Here is a 26,773-nt window from a genome sequence, read left to right as displayed (position 1 = left end):
GGTCGGGGTGAGTATCGGGGCTCTTACTGGTCGGGGTGAGTATCGGGGTTCCCACTGGTCGGGGTGAGTATCGGGGCTCTTACTGGTCGGGGTGAGTATCGGGGCTCTTACTGGTCGGGGTGACTATCGGGGCTCTTACTGGTCGGGGTGAGTATCGGGGTTCCCACTGGTCGGGGTGAGTATCGGGGTTCCCACTGGTCGGGGTGACTATCGGGGCTCTTACTGGTCGGGGTGAGTATCGGGGTTCCCACTGGTCGGGGTGAGTATCGGGGTTCCCACTGGTCGGGGTGAGTATCGGGGTTCCCACTGGTCGGGGTGAGTATCGGGGTTCCCACTGGTCGGGGTGAGTATCGGGGTTCCCACTGGTCGGGGTGAGTATCGGGGCTCTTACTGGTCGGGGTGAGTATCGGGGTTCCCACTGGTCGGGGTGACTATCGGGGCTCTTACTGGTCGGGGTGAGTATCGGGGCTCTTACTGGTCGGGGTGAGTATCGGGGCTCTTACTGGTCGGGGTGACTATCGGGGCTCTTACTGGTCGGGGTGACTATCGGGGTTCTTACTGGTCGGGGTGACTATCGGGGCTCTTACTGGTCGGGGTGACTATCGGGGCTCTTACTGGTCGGGGTGACTATCGGGGCTCTTACTGGTCGGGGTGACTATCGGGGTTCCCACTGGTCGGGGTGAGTATCGGGGTTCCCACTGGTCGGGGTGACTATCGGGGTTCCCACTGGTCGGGGTGACTATCGGGGCTCTTACTGGTCGGGGTGACTATCGGGGCTCTTACTGGTCGGGGTGACTATCGGGGCTCTTACTGGTCGGGGTGACTATCGGGGTTCCCACTGGTCGGGGTGACTATCGGGGTTCCCACTGGTCGGGGTGAGTATCGGGGTTCCCACTGGTCGGGGTGAGTATCGGGGCTCTTACTGGTCGGGGTGAGTATCGGGGCTCTTACTGGTCGGGGTGAGTATCGGGGCTCTTACTGGTCGGGGTGAGTATGGGGGCTCTTACTGGTCGGGGTGAGTATGGGGGCTCTTACTGGTCGGGGTGAGTATCGGGGCTCTTACTGGTCGGGGTGACTATCGGGGCTCTTACTGGTCGGGGTGAGTATCGGGGCTCTTACTGGTCGGGGTGAGTATCGGGGCTCTTACTGGTCGGGGTGAGTATCGGGGCTCTTACTGGTCGGGGTGAGTATCGGGGCTCTTACTGGTCGGGGTGAGTATCGGGGCTCTTACTGGTCGGGGTGAGTATCGGGGCTCTTACTGGTCGGGGTGAGTATCGGGGCTCTTACTGGTCGGGGTGAGTATCGGGGCTCTTACTGGTCGGGGTGAGTATCGGGGCTCTTACTGGTCGGGGTGAGTATCGGGGCTCTTACTGGTCGGGGTGAGTATCGGGGCTCTTACTGGTCGGGGTGACAGTCTCCTCGCCGGCTGGATGTGACTCAGTTCACTGCTTTGGTTCAGAACTAAAGTGCATCTTTACAAAGTGACGTGAGCTGCTCACACACGCGAGCCAGAGCTCAGACGTGAGGTTTCATCTGAACGTTCTGCTGGTCAGTGACGTCTCCAACAGACACTGAATATCAACGTTGTGTGAGGAACATGGGGGGGGGGGGGGCGTCTCTGTTTCCATCAAACCCAACAGAATGATCAGTTATTTCTGACAGCTAAAGACACAACTAAACAAACCAACAGCAATAAATAAGTTAAATAAGTTCAAACAACACGCAGTAACATGTAATCCTCACCATTAAAGGGGAGTTCTGAGACGCTGTGTCTCCCTTCCGTCTGATTGGTTACTTTTAGTGTAAGACGATGGAAGGTGGGCGCCGTGGTTTCACCTTTCCTTCATCTCGGGGTGCTCAGACCAGAAACCATAAAGTGCTGAACATTTACTGACGCAGTGAAGCTGCTACAGGTCTTCACTGATTAAAGGACTATTGCACTTCACCAGCAGACTCTTCTTCGCCTGCTGCTGCTCCTGATGCAGGAAAAGGGCTCTATGTTTCTATTTACGTCAGGGAAGACTGTTTTCCTTCGTCTGGTGTTTCAGTGGAGTTTCATATGAACTGGGTTTCTTGGTTTTTCAGTCCCTGCCTTCAGGTCTCCAGCACTCCATCTGGGTCTTACCTGCTGGTTTATTCGAATGAAGCTGGAATCTAATAAACGCCTTCAGATGTGCAATAATCCCAGCTGTACATGCTGTGCACGGCCTTTCTGTTGCTTAGAAACAAGCCTCTCCTTGTGGCCTACCGTGGACTTTGGCATGAATGTGGGTCAGCTGCTGCTCAGAGATCAGCTGATGTACAACGTTCAGCGACACGCGCCCACGTACGACCCCGAACACGGTACCTGGACGAAGCGTGAAGCAGAAGGAAGGCTGGGATGGAGTCCTGCAGGAGAGATGAAAGGATGGATGAGGAGGAAAGTCGGGAAAATGGATGGATGATGGATGAGGGAAGGGAAAGTAAGATGGAGGGATGGATGGAGGGGTGAGGATAGAGGAGGGAGAAGGGAGGATGGAGGGGTGAGGAGGGTGGCTGGAAAGCTAATGGGTGAGAGAGAAGGATGGAGATGAATGAGGGAGAAAGATGAAGGATGAGAAAAGAACGGATGGAAAAACTGAGGAGGAAGAAAGACAACAGGTAGAAAAATTTAACCAGGTGATCAGAGGCGTGATGGGGGCGTGGTCTGGTTGCGGGGGCGTGGTTTGTACATGGAGGCGTGGCCTCTTGAAGCAAATCAAACAGGTGAACTTCATGAGTGTCAAGGTTGATGATTTCTTCACATCATCCTCTCTACTCCCTCTTACTGTTGAGGCTGGTGATCCTGTGTGTGTGTGTGTGTGTGTGTGTGTGTGTGTGTGTGTGTGTGTGTGTGTGTGAGGATCTAAAGCAACATAGGATGCTGTTGGGATTTCCTGGGACGACGAAGACAAGGCTGCCTTCATCCAGCCTCCTCCGCTTGTTTAAGCATGTGGTCAGACCTTGACGTGTGGAACAAACCACCGAATCCAGTGACCTTCTACCGTGTCGAGAAGCCGAGCTCCACAGGCCAAGCGATAAAAACAAACAGAAAAACAAATAAACGAAGCATCGGACCTGAACGGCCACACACGAGGAGAAAACACACGCCCTCCTTTCTTTCGGCTGGTCGTCGTAAACTGGCAAACCTGTAGATCGGTGTGTGGCGTGGTTAAACGCATCTGGGTGAATGTTCAGGTGGACAAAATAAGGACCAATGAAATCTGAGGTAGCAAATTCAACATGATAAACTGGAATCTGGCCTCCGGGTCACGGTGTGTACGAGCTGGGACAGACTCGGCGTGCCCGGCTTTCCCGCTTCCTGACAGATGTTTGGTTTTTGGTGCTCTGATGGAAAACCTGTAAGTTTGCCAGTTTACCAGTCAGCAACACAGCCTCGAGCTCGCCACATGCTCTGTACTCACTAGCAAATCTGTACAATGCTTATGGGAGGGCAGCTGATATGTTCATCAAGAATATTCATGGCTTTTACCTCTCCAGCTACACCCACAGCTGCAGGCCAGCCAATCCAGTGTGCTCTTGGAAGAAGGGCCAGGACATCGGGGGAGGGAACCAGGGACAGAATGGGACACCAGGATTCCTGTTAGGCCAGCTAACACTACCACTTACTAACCAGTCTATGAGTTTATCGGAAGCGCCATGGACATATAGAGTAAGAATAATCATTATATCAAGGTTTTCAGTGCAAGACATAAATGGCTACTTTTTCATCCTCAGTTTGTCCAGTGTTGTCTCTGCTTGTTCTGGTCCGTCCTCCAACACTGGACACACAGCAGTAAAGGGATTCTTCTACAAGCAAATAGTTCTTAGCTGTGAGTGAAGCGGCGTCATCCGGCGATGATGACGGCGAGGCCCAGAGCAGACTGATGCGGAGGCGTCGCTCCGCTCAGGTTGCGGTTTTGGTTAAAGGTTGTTCCACTGCAGAGCTGCAGAGAGCTCCACGTCTCTCTGAGCAGGTTCCTGGTGAAGATGCAGAAGCTGAGAGTCCTAAAGGGTTTAGGTGGTACATACGGCAGGAGCCCTAACCCTAACCCGTCTCCTCCTCCTCTCCGCCTCCTCCTTAGCTCCCTCCTGGGTCGGAGCCGTGTCTCTGTGGTGTCCGTGAATCCACCGGTGTCTGTGGTTCTTGGAGCGACAGCCTCCTTTGAAATTCAGGATCTGCAGGTGAGGCTTCGGGTCCAACCTGAGGACCGACGCATCCCCCTGATGCAAAGTCTAACTCTGCTCCTAAGTCTGACTCCACCAGTGTCTCGTTCCCAAACTCTAAACCTGACCCTGCAGCTGCGCCTGAAATGATACTGGTTCCAAGACCAAGTCCCAGCTCCAACTCCAGCTGCTGGCCCAGGGCGTCCTGTCCAGAAGCAGCTAGCCGGTCCTGGCTGGAGGGGATCAGAGAGGAGTCCTGGGGCTTGGCTTGGTACTCGTCAAAGCCCTGGGAGTCCAAGATCTGCAGGGACAAAGATTAGAGATTATTTCCCTGTAAGACTGGTGCAATCACCTTAAAAACTAACATTTTAGCTCTTTTTCTGGTTGAAGGAAGCCCCACAGCACTGTAGCTGCTCCAAGATGCCACTAGTTGGGTTTACATGGAGACCTTTCACATGACTGAACATCTTTACAGGACTGGAAAATATTCCTATACCAACATCTATGAAGCCTGGATACAAAAATAAGAATCTGCAGCACTTTTACTGATCGATCAAAAACCCTCTGAAAGAAACTGGCCTTAAAATCCTAACTGGACCGGAACAACTGGACTGAAACATCCTAACTGGACCGGAACAACTGGACAGAAACATCCTAACTGGACCGGAACAACTGGACAGAAACATCCTAACTGGACCGGAACAACTGGACAGAAACATCCTAACTGGACCGGAACAACTGGACAGAAACATCCTAACTGGACCGGAACAACTGGACAGAAACATCCTAACTGGACCAGAACAACTGGACTGAAACATCCTAACTGGACCAGAACAACTGGACAGAAACATCCTAACTGGACCGGAACAACTGGACAGAAACATCCTAACTGGACCGGAACAACTGGACAGAAACATCCTAACTGGACCGGAACAACTGGACAGAAACATCCTAACTGGACCGGAACAACTGGACAGAAACATCCTAACTGGACCGGAACAACTGGACAGAAACATCCTAACTGGACCGGAACAACTGGACAGAAACATCCTAACTGGACCGGAACAACTGGACTGAAACATCCTAACTGGACCAGAACAACTGGACTGAAACATCCTAACTGGACCGGAACAACTGGACAGAAACATCCTAACTGGACCAGAACAACTGGACAGAAACATCCTAACTGGACCGGAACAACTGGACAGAAACATCCTAACTGGACCGGAACAACTGGACTGAAACATCCTAACTGGACCAGAACAACTGGACTGAAACATCCTAACTGGACCGGAACAACTGGACAGAAACATCCTAACTGGACCGGAACAACTGGACAGAAACATCCTAACTGGACCGGAACAACTGGACAGAAACATCCTAACTGGACCGGAACAACTGGACAGAAACATCCTAACTGGACCGGAACAACTGGACAGAAACATCCTAACTGGACCGGAACAACTGGACTGAAACATCCTAACTGGACCAGAACAACTGGACTGAAACATCCTAACTGGACCAGAACAACTGGACAGAAACATCCTAACTGGACCGGAACAACTGGACAGAAACATCCTAACTGGACCGGAACAACTGGACAGAAACATCCTAACTGGACCGGAACAACTGGACAGAAACATCCTAACTGGACCGGAACAACTGGACTGAAACATCCTAACTGGACCGGAACAACTGGACAGAAACATCCTAACTGGACCGGAACAACTGGACCGAAACATCCTAACTGGACCGGAACAACTGGACCGAACCATCCTAACTGGACCGGAACAACTGGACCGAACCATCCTAACTGGACCGGAACAACTGGACAGAACCATCCTAACTGGACCGGAACAACTGGACAGAACCATCCTAACTGGACCGGAACAACTGGACAGAACCATCCTAACTGGACCGGAACAACTGGACGGAAACATCCTAACTGGACCGGAACAACTGGAAGGAAACATCCTAACTGGACCGGAACAACTGGACAGAAACATCCTAACTGGACCGGAACAACTGGAAGGAAACATCCTAACTGGACCGGAACAACTGGACAGAAACATCCTAACTGGACCGGAACAACTGGACAGAAACATCCTAACTGGACCGGAACAACTGGACAGAAACATCCTAACTGAATCGGAACAACTGGACCGAAACATCCTAACTGAATCGGAACAACTGGACCGAAACATCCTAACTGAATCGGAACAACTGGACCGAAACATCCTAACTGAATCGGAACAACTGGACCGAAACATCCTAACTGGACCGGAACAACTGGACCGAAACATCCTAACTGGACCGGAACAACTGGACAGAAACATCCTAACTGGACCGGAACAACTGGACAGAAACATCCTAACTGAATCGGAACAACTGGACCGAAACATCCTAACTGAATCGGAACAACTGGACCGAAACATCCTAACTGAATCGGAACAACTGGACCGAAACATCCTAACTGGACCGGAACAACTGGACCGAAACATCCTAACTGGACCGGAACAACTGGACAGAAACATCCTAACTGGACCGGAACAACTGGACGGAAACATCCTAACTGGACCGGAACAACTGGAAGGAAACATCCTAACTGAATCGGAACAACTGGACAGAAACATCCTAACTGGACCGGAACAACTGGACAGAACCATCCTAACTGGACCGGAACAACTGGACAGAACCATCCTAACTGGACCGGAACAACTGGACAGAAACATCCTAACTGGACCGGAACAACTGGACAGAACCATCCTAACTGGACCGGAACAACTGGACAGAACCATCCTAACTGGACCGGAACAACTGGACAGAACCATCCTAACTGGACCGGAACAACTGGACAGAACCATCCTAACTGGACCGGAACAACTGGACAGAACCATCCTAACTGGACCGGAACAACTGGACAGAAACATCCTAACTGGACCGGAACAACTGGACCGAAACATCCTAACTGGACCGGAACAACTGGAAGGAAACATCCTAACTGGACCGGAACAACTGGACAGAACCATCCTAACTGGACCGGAACAACTGGACAGAAACATCCTAACTGGACCGGAACAACTGGACAGAACCATCCTAACTGGACCGGAACAACTGGACAGAAACATCCTAACTGGACCGGAACAACTGGAAGGAAACATCCTAACTGGACCGGAACAACTGGACAGAAACATCCTAACTGGACCAGAACAACTGGACCGAAACATCCTAACTGGACCGGAACAACTGGACAGAAACATCCTAACTGAATCGGAACAACTGGACAGAAACATCCTAACTGGACCGGAACAACTGGACCGAAACATCCTAACTGAATCGGAACAACTGGACAGAAACATCCTAACTGGACCGGAACAACTGGACTGAAACATCCTAACTGGACCGGAACAACCGGACTGAAACATCCTAACTGGACCGGAACAACCGGACAGAACCATCCTAACTGGACCGGAACAACTGGACCGAAACATCCTAACTGGACCGGAACAACTGGAAGGAAACATCCTAACTGGACCGGAACAACTGGACAGAACCATCCTAACTGGACCGGAACAACTGGACAGAAACATCCTAACTGGACCGGAACAACTGGACAGAACCATCCTAACTGGACCGGAACAACTGGACAGAAACATCCTAACTGGACCGGAACAACTGGAAGGAAACATCCTAACTGGACCGGAACAACTGGACAGAAACATCCTAACTGGACCAGAACAACTGGACCGAAACATCCTAACTGGACCGGAACAACTGGACAGAAACATCCTAACTGAATCGGAACAACTGGACAGAAACATCCTAACTGGACCGGAACAACTGGACCGAAACATCCTAACTGAATCGGAACAACTGGACAGAAACATCCTAACTGGACCGGAACAACTGGACTGAAACATCCTAACTGGACCGGAACAACCGGACTGAAACATCCTAACTGGACCGGAACAACCGGACAGAACCATCCTAACTGGACCGGAACAACTGGACAGAACCATCCTAACTGGACCGGAACAACTGGACAGAACCATCCTAACTGGACCGGAACAACTGGACAGAACCATCCTAACTGGACCGGAACAACTGGACAGAACCATCCTAACTGGACCGGAACAACTGGACAGAAACATCCTAACTGGACCGGAACAACTGGACAGAAACATCCTAACTGGACCGGAACAACTGGACAGAAACATCCTAACTGGACCGGAACAACTGGACAGAAACATCCTAACTGGACCGGAACAACTGGACAGAAACATCCTAACTGGACCGGAACAACTGGACCGAAACATCCTAACTGAATCGGAACAACTGGAAGGAAACATCCTAACTGGACCGGAACAACTGGACTGAAACATCCTAACTGGACCGGAACAACTGGACAGAAACATCCTAACTGGACCGGAACAACTGGACAGAAACATCCTAACTGGACCGGAACAACTGGACAGAAACATCCTAACTGGACCGGAACAACTGGACAGAAACATCCTAACTGGACCGGAACAACTGGACAGAAACATCCTAACTGGACCGGAACAACTGGACCGGAACAACTGGACAGAACCATCCTAACTGGACCGGAACAACTGGACAGAACCATCCTAACTGGACCGGAACAACTGGACAGAACCATCCTAACTGGACCGGAACAACTGGACAGAAACATCCTAACTGGACCGGAACAACTGGACAGAACCATCCTAACTGGACCGGAACAACTGGACAGAACCATCCTAACTGGAACAAGCGTTGTCTTTCTGGGGTGCCACAGGGGTCTGTTCTGGGGCCCACACTGGGTACAACTTATGTTCATAATGTAGATCAATACTAATGCTTTTGTTCATTTTTATGCAGATGACATGATCATTTACTGCTCTGATTGTACCACTGACATTTGTAGGCAGCTATTGTGCCTTCATCCATTTCTGAGGTTTCCTGATAATTTAGTCCAAATCCATCTGGAACTTTCTGAGTCGTGTTGTTGGCAGTCAGACAGCGCTGAACGCTCGATGCCCTCCGCAAAGGAGCGGAAAGCTTTCCGTAGAAATTCCTCTCTTGTGTCCTCTAAAGGACACACTGTCCTCATACTAGTATTGTAAATATTGGGAGTCTTTGTGTTACATATTGATAACTTGAAACAGGAACTGAGGTTAGTTGTGGAGCAGGTGCCTGTCATACAGAGACTTCAGTCTCCGGTCCAGATCTGCCTCCTGGCCTGATGCCTGTGGCTGCGTGCCACCCCTCTTTCTCTGAACGGCTGTCCAATCAATCAGCTGTCCGATAAAGATCCACAAACACTTACCAGCACTGCACTACAGGAGAGGGAAGTTGTTTCCCACTAAAACTCTCTCCCACGGTCATCAGTTTAATATTAATGTTGGAATGTAGTACATCATATATTCAGATTAAATACAGCTGCTTGTGAAATGAAAAAAAAACTCTAAAATCATCAGAACTTTGTCACAAAGTTGCTCTAAAATCAGGCGTTTCAGCTCAGCAGTCAGAAAACGCTGCAGGACTGTTGATCTTTGCTGGCTTCATGCAGTCTGCTGCTTTCATTTAATCACGTGTCACATCAACAGAGGAGGAGTCTCACAGCTTGATCTGGTTTTCAGGTCAGACGTTGTTACAGAGCTGGTGAAGGAGATCCTTTCTCCACCACCATCATGCTAAACGCTGCTGAAAGAGCTTGCAGCCTATAAGAGAGCTGCAGGACGTCATCAGACGGAGTTTGCTCCAGCGTTTACATCAGCCCAGTCTCTACTGCTGGTTTTGTTGGTCATTTTATCTGGAACCGGTCTCAGTGCTAACATCTGTAAGAATAAAGGTTAAAAACAAACTGGATGAGAGGGAGAGGCCTGGATCAGGTCTGGACTTCACCTGTGATAGCGAGGCCAGAGGATCGGTCTCCAGAGGTGTGACAGGTGGAGCTGCTGTGTCTCCTGGACCTGGTCCTGGATCAGGACCAGAGTACGATGAGGGCTGCAGAAGAAACAGGACTTTGGTTAGGTGTGTGGAGTGATGTGTGTGTGTCGGTATCAGCAGATAATGTGGTTGACGGTCTACCTGGGGGGGGGATGAAACGGCGCTGTACGCAGGAGGAACCAGAGCCATCTGCCTCTGCAGCAGCTGCATGATCACCCCGATGTCCGTTGACATGCGACTCTCCAACCTGTGGAAAGCAGATTATCAGCTTGTTCTGCAGCTTATTGTTCATCTTGTTCCAACAGGAAATATCTGACAGGGTGCTGATTAAACGGGACCAGAATGAAGTCTCACACTGTGACATAAAAACTCTTAAAGCCTCAGGATTCATGATCCTCACACAATGTGGAAAACACACAGAGCAGATGTTTTGCTGTTTACTGTTGATAAAACCGTCCTCTCTGCAGGATTCTCTGAGCTGGTCCCACTGGCCGTTCCCAGCTTCCCTACAGGCTTTCACAAAGAAAAACTAAACTCTGACAGGTCAACTGGGATCTGCAGAAAGGATGTTGTGGCGTTGCGGAGACGGGCAGTGTTCTCAGACCTGCCTCTGAAACGTGGACCGGACCTCTACATGCCAGCTGCCCTCCCTCATCAGTCCTGAAACAAGCGATGGCTTCTGGACGGTCCAGCGTTCACACAGTCCCACAGAAATCTCTTACATTTAGTTTGACTTGTTGCTGTGAGTTTTTCCTCCTGCAGGGAACATGTGAGACCTCGTCACACCCACAACCCACAACACGTTGCTTTTAAACGTCTCAGGTTAGATCCTGGTCGATGCAGCACTCCTCCTCGTCTGACATCAACAATATGTCTTTTTATGGTTTTTTATTATTCTTGTGGTGTTTTTGCACTTTAATATCATTATTTCTGTTGTTATCTTATTGAAGTGTTGTTAGAAATGAGCCTTTGCTATAATTCAGTGTAACTTATACTCCAGCAGGAAAAGAGTCCATAAAGTAGAAGGGACACATTTAACTAGTCATGATCTGAAAAGGAAACGATCAATAAACATCACAGCTGGATATAAACAAGACCAGAGGTTCTTCTCTAAAGAAAGCACATGGCTCTGATGCTAAACTGGCGCTGTGAAGATGGGAGGTTTGAGCAACTTGGTTCTAAGTCAGACTCCTTGTGCTGGTCGAGCACATCGTTTCCAGATGTTAGCGATGCTGAACCTGGAACTACTTTCTCCAGATGTTTCCAGATGTTAGCGATGCTGAACCTGGAACTACTTTCTCCAGATGTTTCCAGATGTTAGCGATGCTGAACCTGGAACTACTTTCTCCAGATGTTTCCAGATGTTAGCGATGCTGAACCTGGAACTACTTTCTCCACATGTTTCCAGATGTTAGCGATGCTGAACCTGGAACTACTTTCTCCAGATGTTTCCAGATGTTAGCGACGCTGAACCTGGAACTACTTTCTCCAGATGTTTCCAGATGTTAGCGACGCTGAACCTGGAACTACTTTCTCCAGATGTTTCCAGATGTTAGCGACGCTGAACCTGGAACTACTTTCTCCAGATGTTTCCAGATGTTAGCGACGCTGAACCTGGAACTACTTTCTCCAGATGTTTCCAGATGTTAGCGACGCTGAACCCGGAACTACTTTCTCCACATGTTTCCAGATGTTAGCGACGCTGAACCCGGAACTACTTTCTCCAGATGTTTCCAGATGTTAGCGACGCTGAACCTGGAACTACTTTCTCCAGATGTTTCCAGATGTTAGCGACGCTGAACCTGGAACTACTTTCTCCAGATGTTTCCAGATGTTAGCGATGGTGAACCTGGAACTACTTTCTCCAGATGTTAGCGATGCTGAACCTGGAACTACTTTCTCCAGATGTTTCCAGATGTTAGCGACGCTGAACCTGGAACTACTTTCTCCAGATGTTTCCAGATGTTAGCGACGCTGAACCTGGAACTACTTTCTCCAGATGTTTCCAGATGTTAGCGACGCTGAACCTGGAACTACTTTCTCCAGATGTTTCCAGATGTTAGCGACGCTGAACCTGGAACTACTTTCTCCAGATGTTTCCAGATGTTAGCGACGCTGAACCTGGAACTACTTTCTCCAGATGTTTCCAGATGTTAGCGATGCTGAACCTGGAACTACTTTCTCCAGATGTTTCCAGATGTTAGCGACGCTGAACCCGGAACTACTTTCTCCAGATGTTTCCAGATGTTAGCGACGCTGAACCCGGAACTACTTTCTCCACATGTTTCCAGATGTTAGCGACGCTGAACCCGGAACTACTTTCTCCACATGTTTCCAGATGTTAGCGACGCTGAACCCGGAACTACTTTCTCCAGATGTTTCCAGATGTTAGCGACGCTGAACCCGGAACTACTTTCTCCAGATGTTTCCAGATGTTAGCGACGCTGAACCCGGAACTACTTTCTCCAGATGTTTCCAGATGTTAGCGACGCTGAACCCGGAACTACTTTCTCCAGATGTTTCCAGATGTTAGCGACGCTGAACCCGGAACTACTTTCTCCAGATGTTTCCAGATGTTAGCGACGCTGAACCCGGAACTACTTTCTCCAGATGTTAGCGACGCTGAACCCGGAACTACTTTCTCCAGATGTTTCCAGATGTTAGCGACGCTGAACCCGGAACTACTTTCTCCAGATGTTTCCAGATGTTAGCGACGCTGAACCCGGAACTACTTTCTCCAGATGTTTCCAGATGTTAGCGACGCTGAACCCGGAACTACTTTCTCCAGATGTTTCCAGATGTTAGCGACGCTGAACCCGGAACTACTTTCTCCAGATGTTTCCAGATGTTAGCGACGCTGAACCCGGAACTACTTTCTCCAGATGTTTCCAGATGTTAGCGACGCTGAACCCGGAACTACTTTCTCCAGATGTTTCCAGATGTTAGCGACGCTGAACCCGGAACTACTTTCTCCAGATGTTTCCAGATGTTAGCGACGCTGAACCCGGTACTACTTTCTCCAGATGTTTCCAGATGTTAGCGACGCTGAACCCGGAACTACTTTCTCCAGATGTTTCCAGATGTTAGCGACGCTGAACCCGGAACTACTTTCTCCAGATGTTTCCAGATGTTAGCGACGCTGAACCCGGAACTACTTTCTCCAGATGTTTCCAGATGTTAGCGACGCTGAACCCGGAACTACTTTCTCCAGATGTTTCCAGATGTTAGCGACGCTGAACCCGGAACTACTTTCTCCACATGTTTCCAGATGTTAGCGACGCTGAACCCGGAACTACTTTCTCCACATGTTTCCAGATGTTAGCGACGCTGAACCCGGAACTACTTTCTCCACATGTTTCCAGATGTTAGCGACGCTGAACCCGGAACTACTTTCTCCAGATGTTAGCGACGCTGAACCCGGAACTACTTTCTCCAGATGTTAGCGACGCTGAACCCGGAACTACTTTCTCCAGATGTTAGCGACGCTGAACCCGGAACTACTTTCTCCAGATGTTAGCGACGCTGAACCCGGAACTACTTTCTCCAGATGTTTCCAGATGTTAGCGACGCTGAACCCGGAACTACTTTCTCCAGATGTTTCCAGATGTTAGCGACGCTGAACCCGGAACTACTTTCTCCACATGTTTCCAGATGTTAGCGACGCTGAACCCGGAACTACTTTCTCCACATGTTAGCGACGCTGAACCCGGAACTACTTTCTCCAGATGTTAGCGACGCTGAACCCGGAACTACTTTCTCCAGATGTTAGCGACGCTGAACCCGGAACTACTTTCTCCAGATGTTAGCGACGCTGAACCCGGAACTACTTTCTCCAGATGTTAGCGACGCTGAACCCGGAACTACTTTCTCCACATGTTTCCAGATGTTAGCGACGCTGAACCCGGAACTACCTTCTCCACATGTTTCCAGATGTTAGCGACGCTGAACCCGGAACTACTTTCTCCACATGTTTCCAGATGTTAGCGACGCTGAACCCGGAACTACTTTCTCCAGATGTTTCCAGATGTTAGCGACGCTGAACCCGGAACTACTTTCTCCAGATGTTTTCAGTATTTATGTTGATGCTCAGTAAATTGTTGGTTCATGTGATTTACTCATCAACTGGTTAGTTAAGGTAGTACTTTAGGTAGAAGTACTACCTACTACATGAATACTCTGCCACGGCGTCGTACACGTGCACGCCCCCCAGCCAGCTCAGCAGCTCATCGGCTCTGATCTCTGTACAAACACCGTGGAGCCTACCTGTTGAGCTGCTTTTGCAGCAGGTCCAGGCGTGAGTCCAGCTGGTAGCGCTGCTGTCGGCTCAGGCTGTGCAGCGGAGTGTTGAGCGGCGGAGGAGAGGTCAGGCTGCAGCTGGGCACCTCCTGGTACTGACGCCCCCCCCGGCTCTCGCCCCAGAAGCTGAAGATGTTGGACACCCCTGAGAAGGCTCCTAGATGCGGTGTGGGAGGAGGGAATGAGTGGCTTCTGGAGAGGACGCTTTCAGAGGGATGCTGTGCAGCTTACCTGACAGGGCGTTGCAGGTGTTCCCAGACTTGGGGTCTCCTTCTCCCTCCGTGTTCTCTCTGAAGCTCATTGGGGGGGCTTGAGCCTTGGGAGTCTCCAGCAGGGCGGGAGGCGCCAGGCCAGTCACGACGGACTCCTCCCCCTGTCAGAGCAGATCCAGCTGTTACCCTGCCTGGTAGGAGACTACAACACAGCGTGGTAGAGGGGGGGGGGGGCGGTACCTCGTCCCCGCTGGAGTGTGAGGACACGGAGCTCCGGTGACCCCTCCACGGCTTCCTGCTGGCCTCCTCCTTCTCCTTCTGGCTGCTGGCTTCTCGCTGTTTTCGCCGTGAGGACTTATGGGACTTTTTAACCTCTCCAGCGTCGGCATCATCTGGACACAGGTGCACAACGCCACGTTAGGAATCTCCGTATGAGACCTGCACGCCGCTGCGCGGTGCAGGAGCAGGAGCAGGAGCAGGAATCACCTTTTTCTGTCCGTCTTCGGAAGGAGAGCTTCCGTCGGCGCAGTTTGTTGAAGCCCCCGCAGGCGGAGTCGTCGCTGCTGGGAGAGCCTGGGATCATGTTGGTCTGAAACAAACATGGCCGTTACATCATCACCTCTCTGACGGCGACCTAAAGCCGGTCGACACTCACATCTCGCAGGTTGAAGGTGATCTCCAGGTTGCTCCAGAAGTGATCTGCAAACTCCGGGTACATGTCCAGCACTTCCAGGACGTCTTCTCTGAGGATTTTATGGAGGTCGCAGTAGGTCAGCGCTCTCACATCAGCGTTGGATTTCCCCGGACGGGGGTACAGGTTGATGGGCTCGCCAAAGATGTCGTTCTTTCCTGCAAGGGAGGGAAGAGCTGCTTCAGAGACGTGCATGTTCTCCCCATGAGGGAGACGCTGCGGGGGGGGGGGTCATTATTATATTCTCCTGACTGCATACATCTGACTTCAGCCTGGTCAGGGTTACTGCTCACATGTGGAAACATACATGTATGTACATGTTACATGTATGTACATGTTACATGTATGTAGATCATTTCCAGTCAGCTGGGATTAAACATGCTGGTTTTATTAAGCCCTGCTCATCTGGAAGATGGAATAAATGTGTTAATATGTCAAATTAATCAAGTATTTACATCAATAAATTAATTTAGAGGCTTTAAAAAGTTAATATTTTAGTATATTTCAAACTAACAACATTTATCTAAAGCTACAGTGTGGAAGTAATTAGGCGTTTTATAAATGTGTGTTTTACAGAAGTCATTTATAAACACAAAGGTGGCAGCGACCCCAACAGCAGGCGACATACGGAAGCTGAGAGGGGACAAACTTGTCATCCTTTGCTGTGAATCCCCGTCTGGATCTGACAAGCTTTACATGAGTTTGGGATATCAACACATGGCTTCCACGTGGGAATCTACGTTGTTTTCAGGTGAGATTAAACAGTTGGGTCTAACACGGGACGTCACCAGTTAGTACCAGTGTGTATTACAGAGTACTGATCATTAGTCTGTGTTGTTTACATTGTTTAGTATTTCCACAGCTGACACGTCTTCAGAAAAGAATTTGTTCATGACAAGAGCTTTAATGCTCAGCGACTCAGCAGTGAGGAAGACTCCAGGCGGGAGTTCCACTTCTTCACAAGGGAACTTTATCTGTTGGGAAGTGAAAGAGCGACTGGCATCATATCGTGATGCTGCAGCAGTCAGGGATAACTGCAGGACAGCGTGGCCACCAGCAGGCGGCGCTACACACCAGGAGGGCATCAGAGTGAAAAGGAGGAAACATGACAAACCTGAAAATGATCATTGATGATGAAGGTTTTTCATTTCTGCTCTGCAGGGAGACCTGCAGGCTGCATGGGAAGGTCTCAAAATGATCATCTTTAAACATCAGTTTTAGTTAGTTAGTTAGTTAGTTCGTTTTGTTTATATCAGTCACAATCAGTTTGTCCATTTCCAAAAAACAATCAAGTAAAAGAAACAGAAAATAGGCAGAAGCAAAGCGTGTATACCTTATTTTCTTATAAGAAAAGAAATTCTAATGAAATTCTTGTTATATGATAAAAAATCTTCTTTGAGTAAACCAGAGAACCAGTTTGTGACCTTTGTGGGATTTCTCTGGCGGAGTTAGCCCTCCATGTCCACAGCTCCCGGTCCTCCTCTGACGGCTCAGATGTGTCCTCACCGTGTGGTCTGCTCAGGAGGACCACCCGGTGAGAGAAGGACGGTCTGAGCAGAGAACACACCGCTAAGCAGAGGAAACACTCAGCCTGCAGCAGCAGCTGACTCACAAGCAGCAGAGCTGCAGAACCACAGCTGTGTGCTGAGTGCTCTCTACAGGCACGGCTCTGGTTCTGGTACAGCTCTGCATGGTGTACTGGTTTCCTACTGGTTTCCTATAGATGGAAGCCTCCCTACTGTAAACCATGACTGTACGCCCCGAGGAAGAAACTTTTTATCAGAAACAAAACTCTGTTTTCCTCTTCTGTTCAGACAGCTCCTCCAGCTGTATTCCACACGGCACCGCGGAGGTCCACAGCCAGACCCGTTCCACTCTCTGAGTCACATGGTCTCTGTCCACCGCTTTAACACGGGGGTAAAACCATCTGAAAGATGGAGGGAGGAGCAGCTGCAGCTGCTAGCAGGACATCTGCACGAAGGACAGGAAACTGGTTAACTGGTTTCCTCTTTATAATACCCAGAGAGTTTACTGGTTATTCTGGTTACATCATACCTGGTGACATAGTCAGCTCTGTTGTTGCTAGGCTACAATCCCAGCATCCTTACACATCACGTCCAGCCTGTCTGTCTCCAGAGACGTCCTCTGTCTCCACCTCTAGCCTGTCTGTCTCCTGAGACGTCCTCCGTCTCCACCTCTATCCTGTCTGTCTCCAGAGACGTCCTCTGTCTCCACCTCTAGCCTGTCTGACTCCTGAGACGTCCTCTGTCTCCATCTCTAGCCTGTCTGTCTCCTGAGACGTCCTCTGTCTCCACCTCTAGCCTGTCTGTCTCCAGAGACGTCCTCTGTCTCCACCTCTAGCCTGTCTGTCTCCTGAGACGTCCTCCGTCTCCACCTCTAGCCTGTCTGTCTCCAGAGACGTCCTCTGTCTCCACCTCTATCCTGTCTGTCTCCAGAGACGTCCTCTGTCTCCACCTCTATCCTGTCTCTCTCCAGAGACATTCTCCGTCTCCACCTCTAGCCCGTCTGTCTCCAGAGACGTCTTCTGTCTCCACCTCTTTCCTGTCTGTCTCCTGAGACATCCTCTGTCTCCACCTCTAGTCTGTCTCTCTCCAGAGATGTCCTCTGTCTCCACCTCTATCCTGTCTGTCTCCAGAGACGTCCTCTGTCTCCACCTCTATCCTGTCTGTCTCCAGAGACGTCCTCCGTCTCCACCTCTAGCCTGTCTGTCTCCAGAGACGTCCTCTGTCTCCACCTCTATCCTGTCTGTCTCCAGAGACGTCCTCTGTCTCCACCTCTATCCTGTCTCTCTCCAGAGACATTCTCCGTCTCCACCTCTATCCTGTCTCTCTCCAGAGACGTCTTCTGTCTCCACCTCTTTCCTGTCTGTCTCCTGAGACATCCTCTGTCTCCACCTCTAGTCTGTCTCTCTCCAGAGATGTCCTCTGTCTCCACCTCTAGCCTGTCTCTCTCCAGAGACGTCCTCTGTCTCCACCTCTAGCCTGTCTCTCTCCAGAGACGTCCTCTGTCTCCACCTCTAGCCTGTCTGTCTCCAGAGGCGTCCCCCGTCTCCACCTCTAGCCTGTCTGTCTCCTGACATGTCCTCTGTCTCCACCTCTAGCCTGTCTGTCTCCTGAGACGTCCTCTGTCTCCACCTCTAGCTTGTCTGTCTCCTGAGACGTCCTCTGTCTCCACCTCTAGCCTGTCTGTCTCCAGAGACGTCCTCTGTCTCCACCTCTAGCCTGTCTGTCTCCAGAGACGTCCTCTGTCTCCACCTCTAGCCTGTCTGTCTCCAGAGACGTCCTCTGTCTCCACCTCTAGCCTGTCTGTCTCCAGAGACGTCCTCTGTCTCCACCTCTAGCCTGTCTGTCTCCAGAGACGTCCTCTGTCTCCACCTCTAGCCTGTCTGTCTCCAGAGACGTCCTCTGTCTCCACCTCTAGCCTGTCTGTCTCCAGAGACGTTCTCCGTCTCCACCTCTAGCCCGTCTGTCTCCAGAGACATCCTCTGTCTCCACCTCTATCCTTTCTCTCTCCAGAGACGTCCTCTGTCTCCACCTCTAGCCTGTCTGTCTCCTGAGACGTCCTCTGTCTCCACCTCTAGCCTGTCTGTCTCCTGAGACGTCCTCTGTCTCCACCTCTAGCCTGTCTGTCTCCAGAGACGTCTTCTGTCTCCACCTCTAGCCTGTCTGTCTCCTGAGACGTCCTCTGTCTCCACCTCTAGCTTGTCTGTCTCCTGAGACGTCCTCTGTCTCCACCTCTAGCCTGTCTGTCTCCAGAGACGTCTTCTGTCACCACCTCTAGCCTGTCTGTCTCCAGAGACGTCCTCTGTCTCCACCTCTAGCCTGTCTGTCTCCAGAGACCTCCTCTGTCTCCACCTCTAGCCTGTCTGTCTCCTGAGACGTCCTCTGTCTCCACCTCTATCCTGTCTGTCTCCAGAGACCTCCTCTGTCTCCACCTCTAGCCTGTCTGTCTCCAGAGATGTCCTCTGTCTCCACCTCTAGCCTGTCTGTCTCCAGAGACGTCTTCTGTCACCACCTCTAGCCCGTCTGTCTCCTGAGACGTCCTCTGTCTCCACCTCTAGCCTGTCTGTCTCCAGAGACGTCCTCTGTCTCCACCTCTAGCCTGTCTGTCTCCAGAGACGTCTTCTGTCACCACCTCTAGCCCGTCTGTCTCCTGAGACGTCCTCTGTCTCCACCTCTAGCCTGTCTGTCTCCAGAGACGTCCTCTGTCTCCACCTCTAGCCTGTCTGTCTCCTGAGACGTCCTCTGTCTCCACCTCTAGCCTGTCTGTCTCCAGAGACGTCTTCTGTCACCACCTCTAGCCTGTCTGTCTCCAGAGACGTCTTCTGTCTCCACCTCTAGCCTGTCTGTCTCCTGAGACGTCCTCTGTCTCCACCTCTAGCTTGTCTGTCTCCTGAGACGTCCTCTGTCTCCACCTCTAGCCTGTCTGTCTCCAGAGACGTCTTCTGTCACCACCTCTAGCCTGTCTGTCTCCAGAGACGTCCTCTGTCTCCACCTCTAGCCTGTCTGTCTCCAGAGACCTCCTCTGTCTCCACCTCTAGCCTGTCTGTCTCCAGAGACCTCCTCTGTCTCCACCTCTAGCCTGTCTGTCTCCTGAGACGTCCTCTGTCTCCACCTCTATCCTGTCTGTCTCCAGAGACCTCCTCTGTCTCCACCTCTAGCCTGTCTGTCTCCAGAGACGTCCTCTGTCTCCACCTCTAGCCTGTCTGTCTCCAGAGACGTCTTCTGTCTCCACCTCTAGCCTGTCTGTCTCCAGAGACGTCCTCTGTCTCCACCTCTAGCCTGTCTGTCTCCAGAGACGTCTTCTGTCTCCACCTCTAGCCTGACTGTCTCCAGAGACGTCCTCTGTCTCCACCTCTAGCCTGTCTGTGTCCAGAGACGTCTTCTGTCTCCACCTCTAGCCTGTCTGTCTCCAGAGACGTCCTCTGTCTCCACCTCTAGCCTGTCTGTCTCCAGAGATGTCCTCTGTCTCCACCTCTAGCCTGTCTGTCTCCTGAGATGTCCTCTGTCTCCACCTCTAGTCTATCTCTCTCCCGAGACGTCCTCTGTCTCCACCTCTAGCCTGTCTGTGTCCAGAGACGTCTTCTGTCTCCACCTCTAGCCTGTCTGTCTCCAGAGACGTCCTCTGTCTCCACCTCTAGTCTATCTCTCTCCAGAGACGTCCTCTGTCTCCACCTCTAGCCTGTCTGTGTCCAGAGACGTCTTCTGTCTCCACCTCTAGCCTGTCTGTCTCCAGAGACGTCCTCTGTCTCCACCTCTAGCCTGCCTGTCTCCAGAGACGTCTTCTGTCTCCACCTCTAGCCTGTCTGTGTCCAGAGACGTCTTCTGTCTCCACCTCTAGCCTGTCTGTGTCCAGAGACGTCTTCTGTCTCCACCTCTAGCCTGTCTGTCTCCAGAGACGTCCTCTGTCTCCACCTCTAGCCTGTCTGTCTCCAGAGACGTCCTCTGTCTCCACCTCTAGCCTGTCTTTCTCCTGAGATGTCCTCTGTCTCCACCTCTAGTCTATCTCTCTCCCGAGACGTCCTCTGTCTCCACCTCTAGCCTGTCTGTGTCCAGAGACGTCTTCTGTCTCCACCTCTAGCCTGTCTGTCTCCAGAGACGTCCTCTGTCTCCACCTCTAGCCTGTCTGTCTCCTGACATGTCCTCTGTCTCCACCTCTAGCCCTTCTGTGTCCAGAGACGTCTTCTGTCTCCACCTCTAGCCTGTCTGTGTCCAGAGACGTCTTCTGTCTCCACCTCTAGCCTGTCTGTCTCCTGACATGTCCTCTGTCTCCACCTCTAGCCCTTCTGTGTCCAGAGACGTCTTCTGTCTCCACCTCTAGCCTGTCTGTGTCCAGAGACGTCTTCTGTCTCCACCTCTAGCCTGTCTGTCTCCTGACATGTCCTCTGTCTCCACCTCTAGCCTGTCTCTCTCCAGAGACGTCCTCCGTCTCCACCTCTAGCCTGTCTGTCTCCAGAGACGTCCCCCGTCTCCACCTCTAGCCTGTCTGTCTCCTGACATGTCCTCTGTCTCCACCTCTAGCCTGTCTGTCTCCTGACATGTCCTCTGTTTCCACCTCCATCCTGTCTGTCTCCAGAGACGTCCTCTGTCTCCACCTCTAGCCCGTCTGTCTCCAGAGACATTCTCCGTCTCCACCTCTATCCTGTCTGTGTCCAGAGACGTCTTCTGTCTCCACCTCTAGCCTGTCTGTCTCCAGAGACGTCCTCTGTCTCCACCTCTAGCCTGTCTGTCTCCAGAGACGTCCTCTGTCTCCACCTCTAGCCTGTCTGTCTCCTGAGATGTCCTCTGTCTCCACCTCTAGTCTATCTCTCTCCCGAGACGTCCTCTGTCTCCACCTCTAGCCTGTCTGTGTCCAGAGACGTCTTCTGTCTCCACCTCTAGCCTGTCTGTCTCCAGAGACGTCCTCTGTCTCCACCTCTAGCCTGTCTGTCTCCTGACATGTCCTCTGTCTCCACCTCTAGCCTGTCTGTCTCCAGAGACGTCTTCTGTCTCCACCTCTAGCCTGTCTGTGTCCAGAGACGTCTTCTGTCTCCACCTCTAGCCTGTCTGTGTCCAGAGACGTCTTCTGTCTCCACCTCTAGCCTGTCTGTCTCCTGACATGTCCTCTGTCTCCACCTCTAGCCTGTCTGTCTCCAGAGACTTTCTCTGTCTCCACCTCTAGCCTGTCTCTCTCCAGAGACGTCCTCCGTCTCCACCTCTAGCCCATCTGTCTCCAGAGACGTCCCCCGTCTCCACCTCTAGCCTGTCTGTCTCCTGACATGTCCTCTGTCTCCACCTCTATCCTGTCTGTCTCCAGAGACGTCCTCCGTCTCCACCTCTAGCCTGTCTGTCTCCAGAGAGGTCCCCCGTCTCCACCTCTAGCCTGTCTGTCTCCTGACATGTCCTCTGTATCCACCTCTAGCCTGTCTGTCTCCTGAGACGTCCTCTGTCTCCACCTCTAGCCTGTCTGTCTCCTGAGACGTCCTCTGTCTCCACCTCTAGCCTGTCTGTCTCCTGACATGTCCTCTGTCTCCACCTCTAGCCTGTCTGTCTCCAGAGACTTTCTCTGTCTCCACCTCTAGCCTGTCTCTCTCCAGAGACGTCCTCCGTCTCCACCTCTAGCCCATCTGTCTCCAGAGACGTCCCCCGTCTCCACCTCTAGCCTGTCTGTCTCCTGACATGTCCTCTGTCTCCACCTCTAGCCTGTCTGTCTCCAGAGACGTCCTCCGTCTCCACCTCTAGCCTGTCTGTCTCCAGAGAGGTCCCCCGTCTCCACCTCTAGCCTGTCTGTCTCCTGACATGTCCTCTGTATCCACCTCTAGCCTGTCTGTCTCCTGAGACGTCCTCTGTCTCCACCTCTAGCCTGTCTGTCTCCTGAGACGTCCTCTGTCTCCACCTCTAGCCTGTCTGTCTCCTGAGACGTCCTCTGTATCCACCTCTAGCCTGTCTGTCTCCTGAGACGTCCTCTGTCTCCACCTCTAGCCTGTCTGTCTCCTGACATGTCCTCTGTATCCACCTCTAGCCTGTCTGTCTCCTGACATGTCCTCTGTATCCACCTCTAGCCTGTCTGTCTCCAGAGACGTCCTCTGTCTCCACCTCTAGCCTGTCTGTCTCCTGACATGTCCTCTGTATCCACCTCTAGCCTGTCTGTCTCCAGAGACGTCCCCCGTCTCCACCTCTAGCCTGTCTGTCTCCTGACATGTCCTCTGTCTCCACCTCTAGCCTGTCTGTCTCCAGAGACGTCCTCCGTCTCCACCTCTAGCCTGTCTGTCTCCAGAGAGGTCCCCCGTCTCCACCTCTAGCCTGTCTGTCTCCTGACATGTCTTCTGTCTCCACCTCTAGCCTGTCTGTCTCCAGAGACGTCCTCTGTCTCCACCTCTAGCCTGTCTGTCTCCAGAGACGTCCTCTGTCTCCACCTCTAGCCTGTCTGTCTCCTGAGACGTGAATTTAAAATGTTGATTGATGATGTTAAAACGTTGAAATATTTCTGCTCCATATTTGGGGTCTGGAAACTTTTCATCTGCCGCCACACGACACCAGGAAGTCGTTACTCCCTTGCCGTGTTTCATGGAAACATCTGGAATGAGAAGCTTGGAGGTAATAATTTACCCAGGATGGCGACCACCACATCTCCTCTCAGAATCTCGATGGATCCCCTGGAGATGAAGTAAAGGGCAGTGAGGACGTCCCCGGCGTGGACCAGCGTGTCTCCCGGGGGGGCGTGGGTCGTCTTGAACTTCATGGCCAGCGCCCTGAGGCAGCCCTTGGTCGAGCCTTTGAAGGCCTTACAGTTCTGCAGTAGCGTGCGGTTCAGATGGAGGCAGATGTCGGCCTGGAGACACTCGGGGAAACCTTTCAGCACCTGGGGGGGAGAGACGGGAGGCAGAGGGGGAAGGAAGGGAGGAAGGACTCTGATGAGGTGTTGGCAGAACGAGTTCTATGTAGAAAGATCCAGATCACAGCTTTATCTGGAACCAGATCCATCTTTTCACCTGTTGAACAGAAAGTTCTGGTGAACAGATGCTTCAGCAGGGAAACGAGCTGCTTTATCTCCATCAGGTACGTTTCAGCTGCTTTATCTCCATCAGGTACGTTTCAGCTGCTTTAACTCCATCAGGTATGTTTCAGCTGCTTTATCTCCATCAGGTACGTTTCAGCTGCTTTACCTCCATCAGGTACGTTTCAGCTGCTTTATCTCCATCAGGTACGTTTCAGCTGCTTTATCTCCATCAGGTACGTTTCAGCTGCTTTAACTCCATCAGGTACGTTTCAGCTGCTTTATCTCCATCAGGTACGTTTCAGCTGCTTTAACTCCATCAGGTACGTTTCAGCTGCTTTATCTCCATCAGGTACGTTTCAGCTGCTTTATCTCCATCAGGTACGTTTCAGTTGCTTTAACTCCATCAGGTACGTTTCAGTTGCTTTAACTCCATCAGGTACGTTTCAGCTGCTTTACCTCCATCAGGTACGTTTCAGCTGCTTTACCTCCATCAGGTACGTTTCAGCTGCTTTATCTCCATCAGGTACGTTTCAGCTGCTTTAACTCCATCAGGTACGTTTCAGCTGCTTTATCTCCATCAGGTACGTTTCAGCTGCTTTAACTCCATCAGGTACGTTTCAGCTGCTTTATCTCCATCAGGTACGTTTCAGCTGCTTTATCTCCATCAGGTACGTTTCAGCTGCTTTATCTCCATCAGGTACGTTTCAGCTGCTTTAACTCCATCAGGTACGTTTCAGCTGCTTTTCCTCCATCAGGTATGTTTCAGCTGCTTTACCTCCATCAGGTACGTTTCAGCTGCTTTATCTCCATCAGGTACGTTTCAGCTGCTTTAACTCCATCAGGTACGTTTCAGCCGCTTTTCCTCCATCAGGTACGTTTCAGCTGCTTTATCTCCATCAGGTACGTTTCAGTTGCTTTAACTCCATCAGGTACGTTTCAGTTGCTTTAACTCCATCAGGTACGTTTCAGCTGCTTTATCTCCATCAGGTACGTTTCAGCTGCTTTAACTCCATCAGGTACGTTTCAGCTGCTTTATCTCCATCAGGTACGTTTCAGCTGCTTTAACTCCATCAGGTACGTTTCAGCTGCTTTTCCTCCATCAGGTACGTTTCAGCTGCTTTAACTCCATCAGGTACGTTTCAGCTGCTTTATCTCCATCAGGTACGTTTCAGCTGCTTTAACTTCATCAGGTACGTTTCAGCTGCTTTATCTCCATCAGGTACGTTTCAGCTGCTTTATCTCCATCAGGTACGTTTCAGCTGCTTTAACTCCATCAGGTACGTTTCAGCTGCTTTTCCTCCATCAGGTACGTTTCAGCTGCTTTACGTCCATCAGGTACGTTTCAGCTGCTTTATCTCCTTCAGGTACGTTTCAGCTGCTTTACCTCCATCAGGTACGTTTCAGCTGCTTTACCTCCATCAGGTACGTTTCAGCTGCTTTATTTCCTTCAGGTACGTTTCAGCTGCTTTACCTCCATCAGGTACGTTTCAGCTGCTTTAACTCCATCAGGTACGTTTCAGCCGCTTTTCCTCCATCAGGTACGTTTCAGCTGCTTTACCTTCATCAGGTACGTTTCAGCTGCTTTACCTCCATCAGGTACGTTTCAGCTGCTTTATCTCCATCAGGTACGTTTCAGCTGCTTTAACTCCATCAGGTTCGTTTCAGCTGCTTTATCTCCATCAGGTACGTTTCAGCTGCTTTAACTCCATCAGGTACGTTTCAGCTGCTTTATCTCCATCAGGTACGTTTCAGCTGCTTTATCTCCATCAGGTACGTTTCAGCTGCTTTTCCTCCATCAGGTACGTTTCAGCTGCTTTAACTCCATCATGTACGTTTCAGCTGCTTTACGTCCATCAGGTACGTTTCAGCTGCTTTACCTCCATCAGGTATGTTTCAGCTGCTTTAACTCCATCAGGTATGTTTCAGCTGCTTTAACTCCATCAGGTACGTTTCAGCTGCTTTAACTCCATCAGGTATGTTTCAGCTGCTTTAACTCCATCAGGTACGTTTCAGCTGCTTTACCTTCATCAGGTACGTTTCAGTTGCTTTTCCTCCATCAGGTACGTTTCAGTTGCTTTAACTCCATCAGGTACGTTTCAGCTGCTTTAACTCCATCAGGTATGTTTCAGCTGCTTTAACTCCATCAGGTACGTTTCAGCTGCTTTATCTCCATCAGGTACGTTTCAGCTGCTTTATCTCCATCAGGTACGTTTCAGCTGCTTTAACTCCATCAGGTACGTTTCAGCTGCTTTACGTCCATCAGGTACGTTTCAGCTGCTTTATCTCCATCAGGTACGTTTCAGCTGCTTTAACTCCATCAGGTACGTTTCAGCTGCTTTAACTCCATCAGGTATGTTTCAGCTGCTTTAACTCCATCAGGTACGTTTCAGCTGCTTTATCTCCATCAGGTACGTTTCAGCTGCTTTATCTCCATCAGGTACGTTTCAGCTGCTTTAACTCCATCAGGTACGTTTCAGCTGCTTTAACTCCATCAGGTATGTTTCAGCTGCTTTAACTCCATCAGGTACGTTTCAGCTGCTTTACCTTCATCAGGTACGTTTCAGTTGCTTTTCCTCCATCAGGTACGTTTCAGCTGCTTTTCCTCCATCAGGTACGTTTCAGCTGCTTTAACTCCATCAGGTACGTTTCAGCTGCTTTAACTCCATCAGGTACGTTTCAGCTGCTTTACCTCCATCAGGTACGTTTCAGCTGCTTTAACTCCATCAGGTACGTTTCAGCCGCTTTTCCTCCATCAGGTACGTTTCAGCCGCTTTACCTCCATCAGGTACGTTTCAGCTGCTTTAACTCCATCAGGTATGTTTCAGCTGCTTTACCTCCATCAGGTACGTTTCAGTTGCTTTATCTCCATCAGGTACGTTTCAGTTGCTTTAACTCCATCAGGTACGTTTCAGCCGCTTTTCCTCCATCAGGTACGTTT

The 26,773-nt window shown here is 50.8% G+C and overlaps 1 protein-coding gene across 1 annotated transcript in view; it reads right to left on the bottom strand.

Moving 5' to 3' along the window:
- Positions 1-4,099: 4,099 nt before the first annotated feature.
- Positions 4,100-26,773, bottom strand: part of kcnh2b (potassium voltage-gated channel, subfamily H (eag-related), member 2b) — a gene marked incomplete at both ends in the record, with an annotated part of 417,073 nt that continues 394,399 nt past the window's right edge. The window contains 9 exon segments of the mRNA XM_079259442.1: positions 4,100-4,486; positions 10,093-10,194; positions 10,279-10,384; positions 14,401-14,590; positions 14,665-14,806; positions 14,886-15,037; positions 15,132-15,234; positions 15,301-15,494; positions 23,445-23,697. Of these exon segments, the coding sequence (XP_079115568.1) occupies positions 4,100-4,486; positions 10,093-10,194; positions 10,279-10,384; positions 14,401-14,590; positions 14,665-14,806; positions 14,886-15,037; positions 15,132-15,234; positions 15,301-15,494; positions 23,445-23,697 (1,629 nt within the window).

This window comes from Telmatherina bonti (genome assembly GCF_933228915.1).
Source record: "Telmatherina bonti genome assembly, chromosome: 20".
NCBI classification, from domain to species: domain Eukaryota; kingdom Metazoa; phylum Chordata; class Actinopteri; order Atheriniformes; family Telmatherinidae; genus Telmatherina; species Telmatherina bonti.
This window is presented reverse-complemented; position numbering and strand designations above follow the sequence as displayed.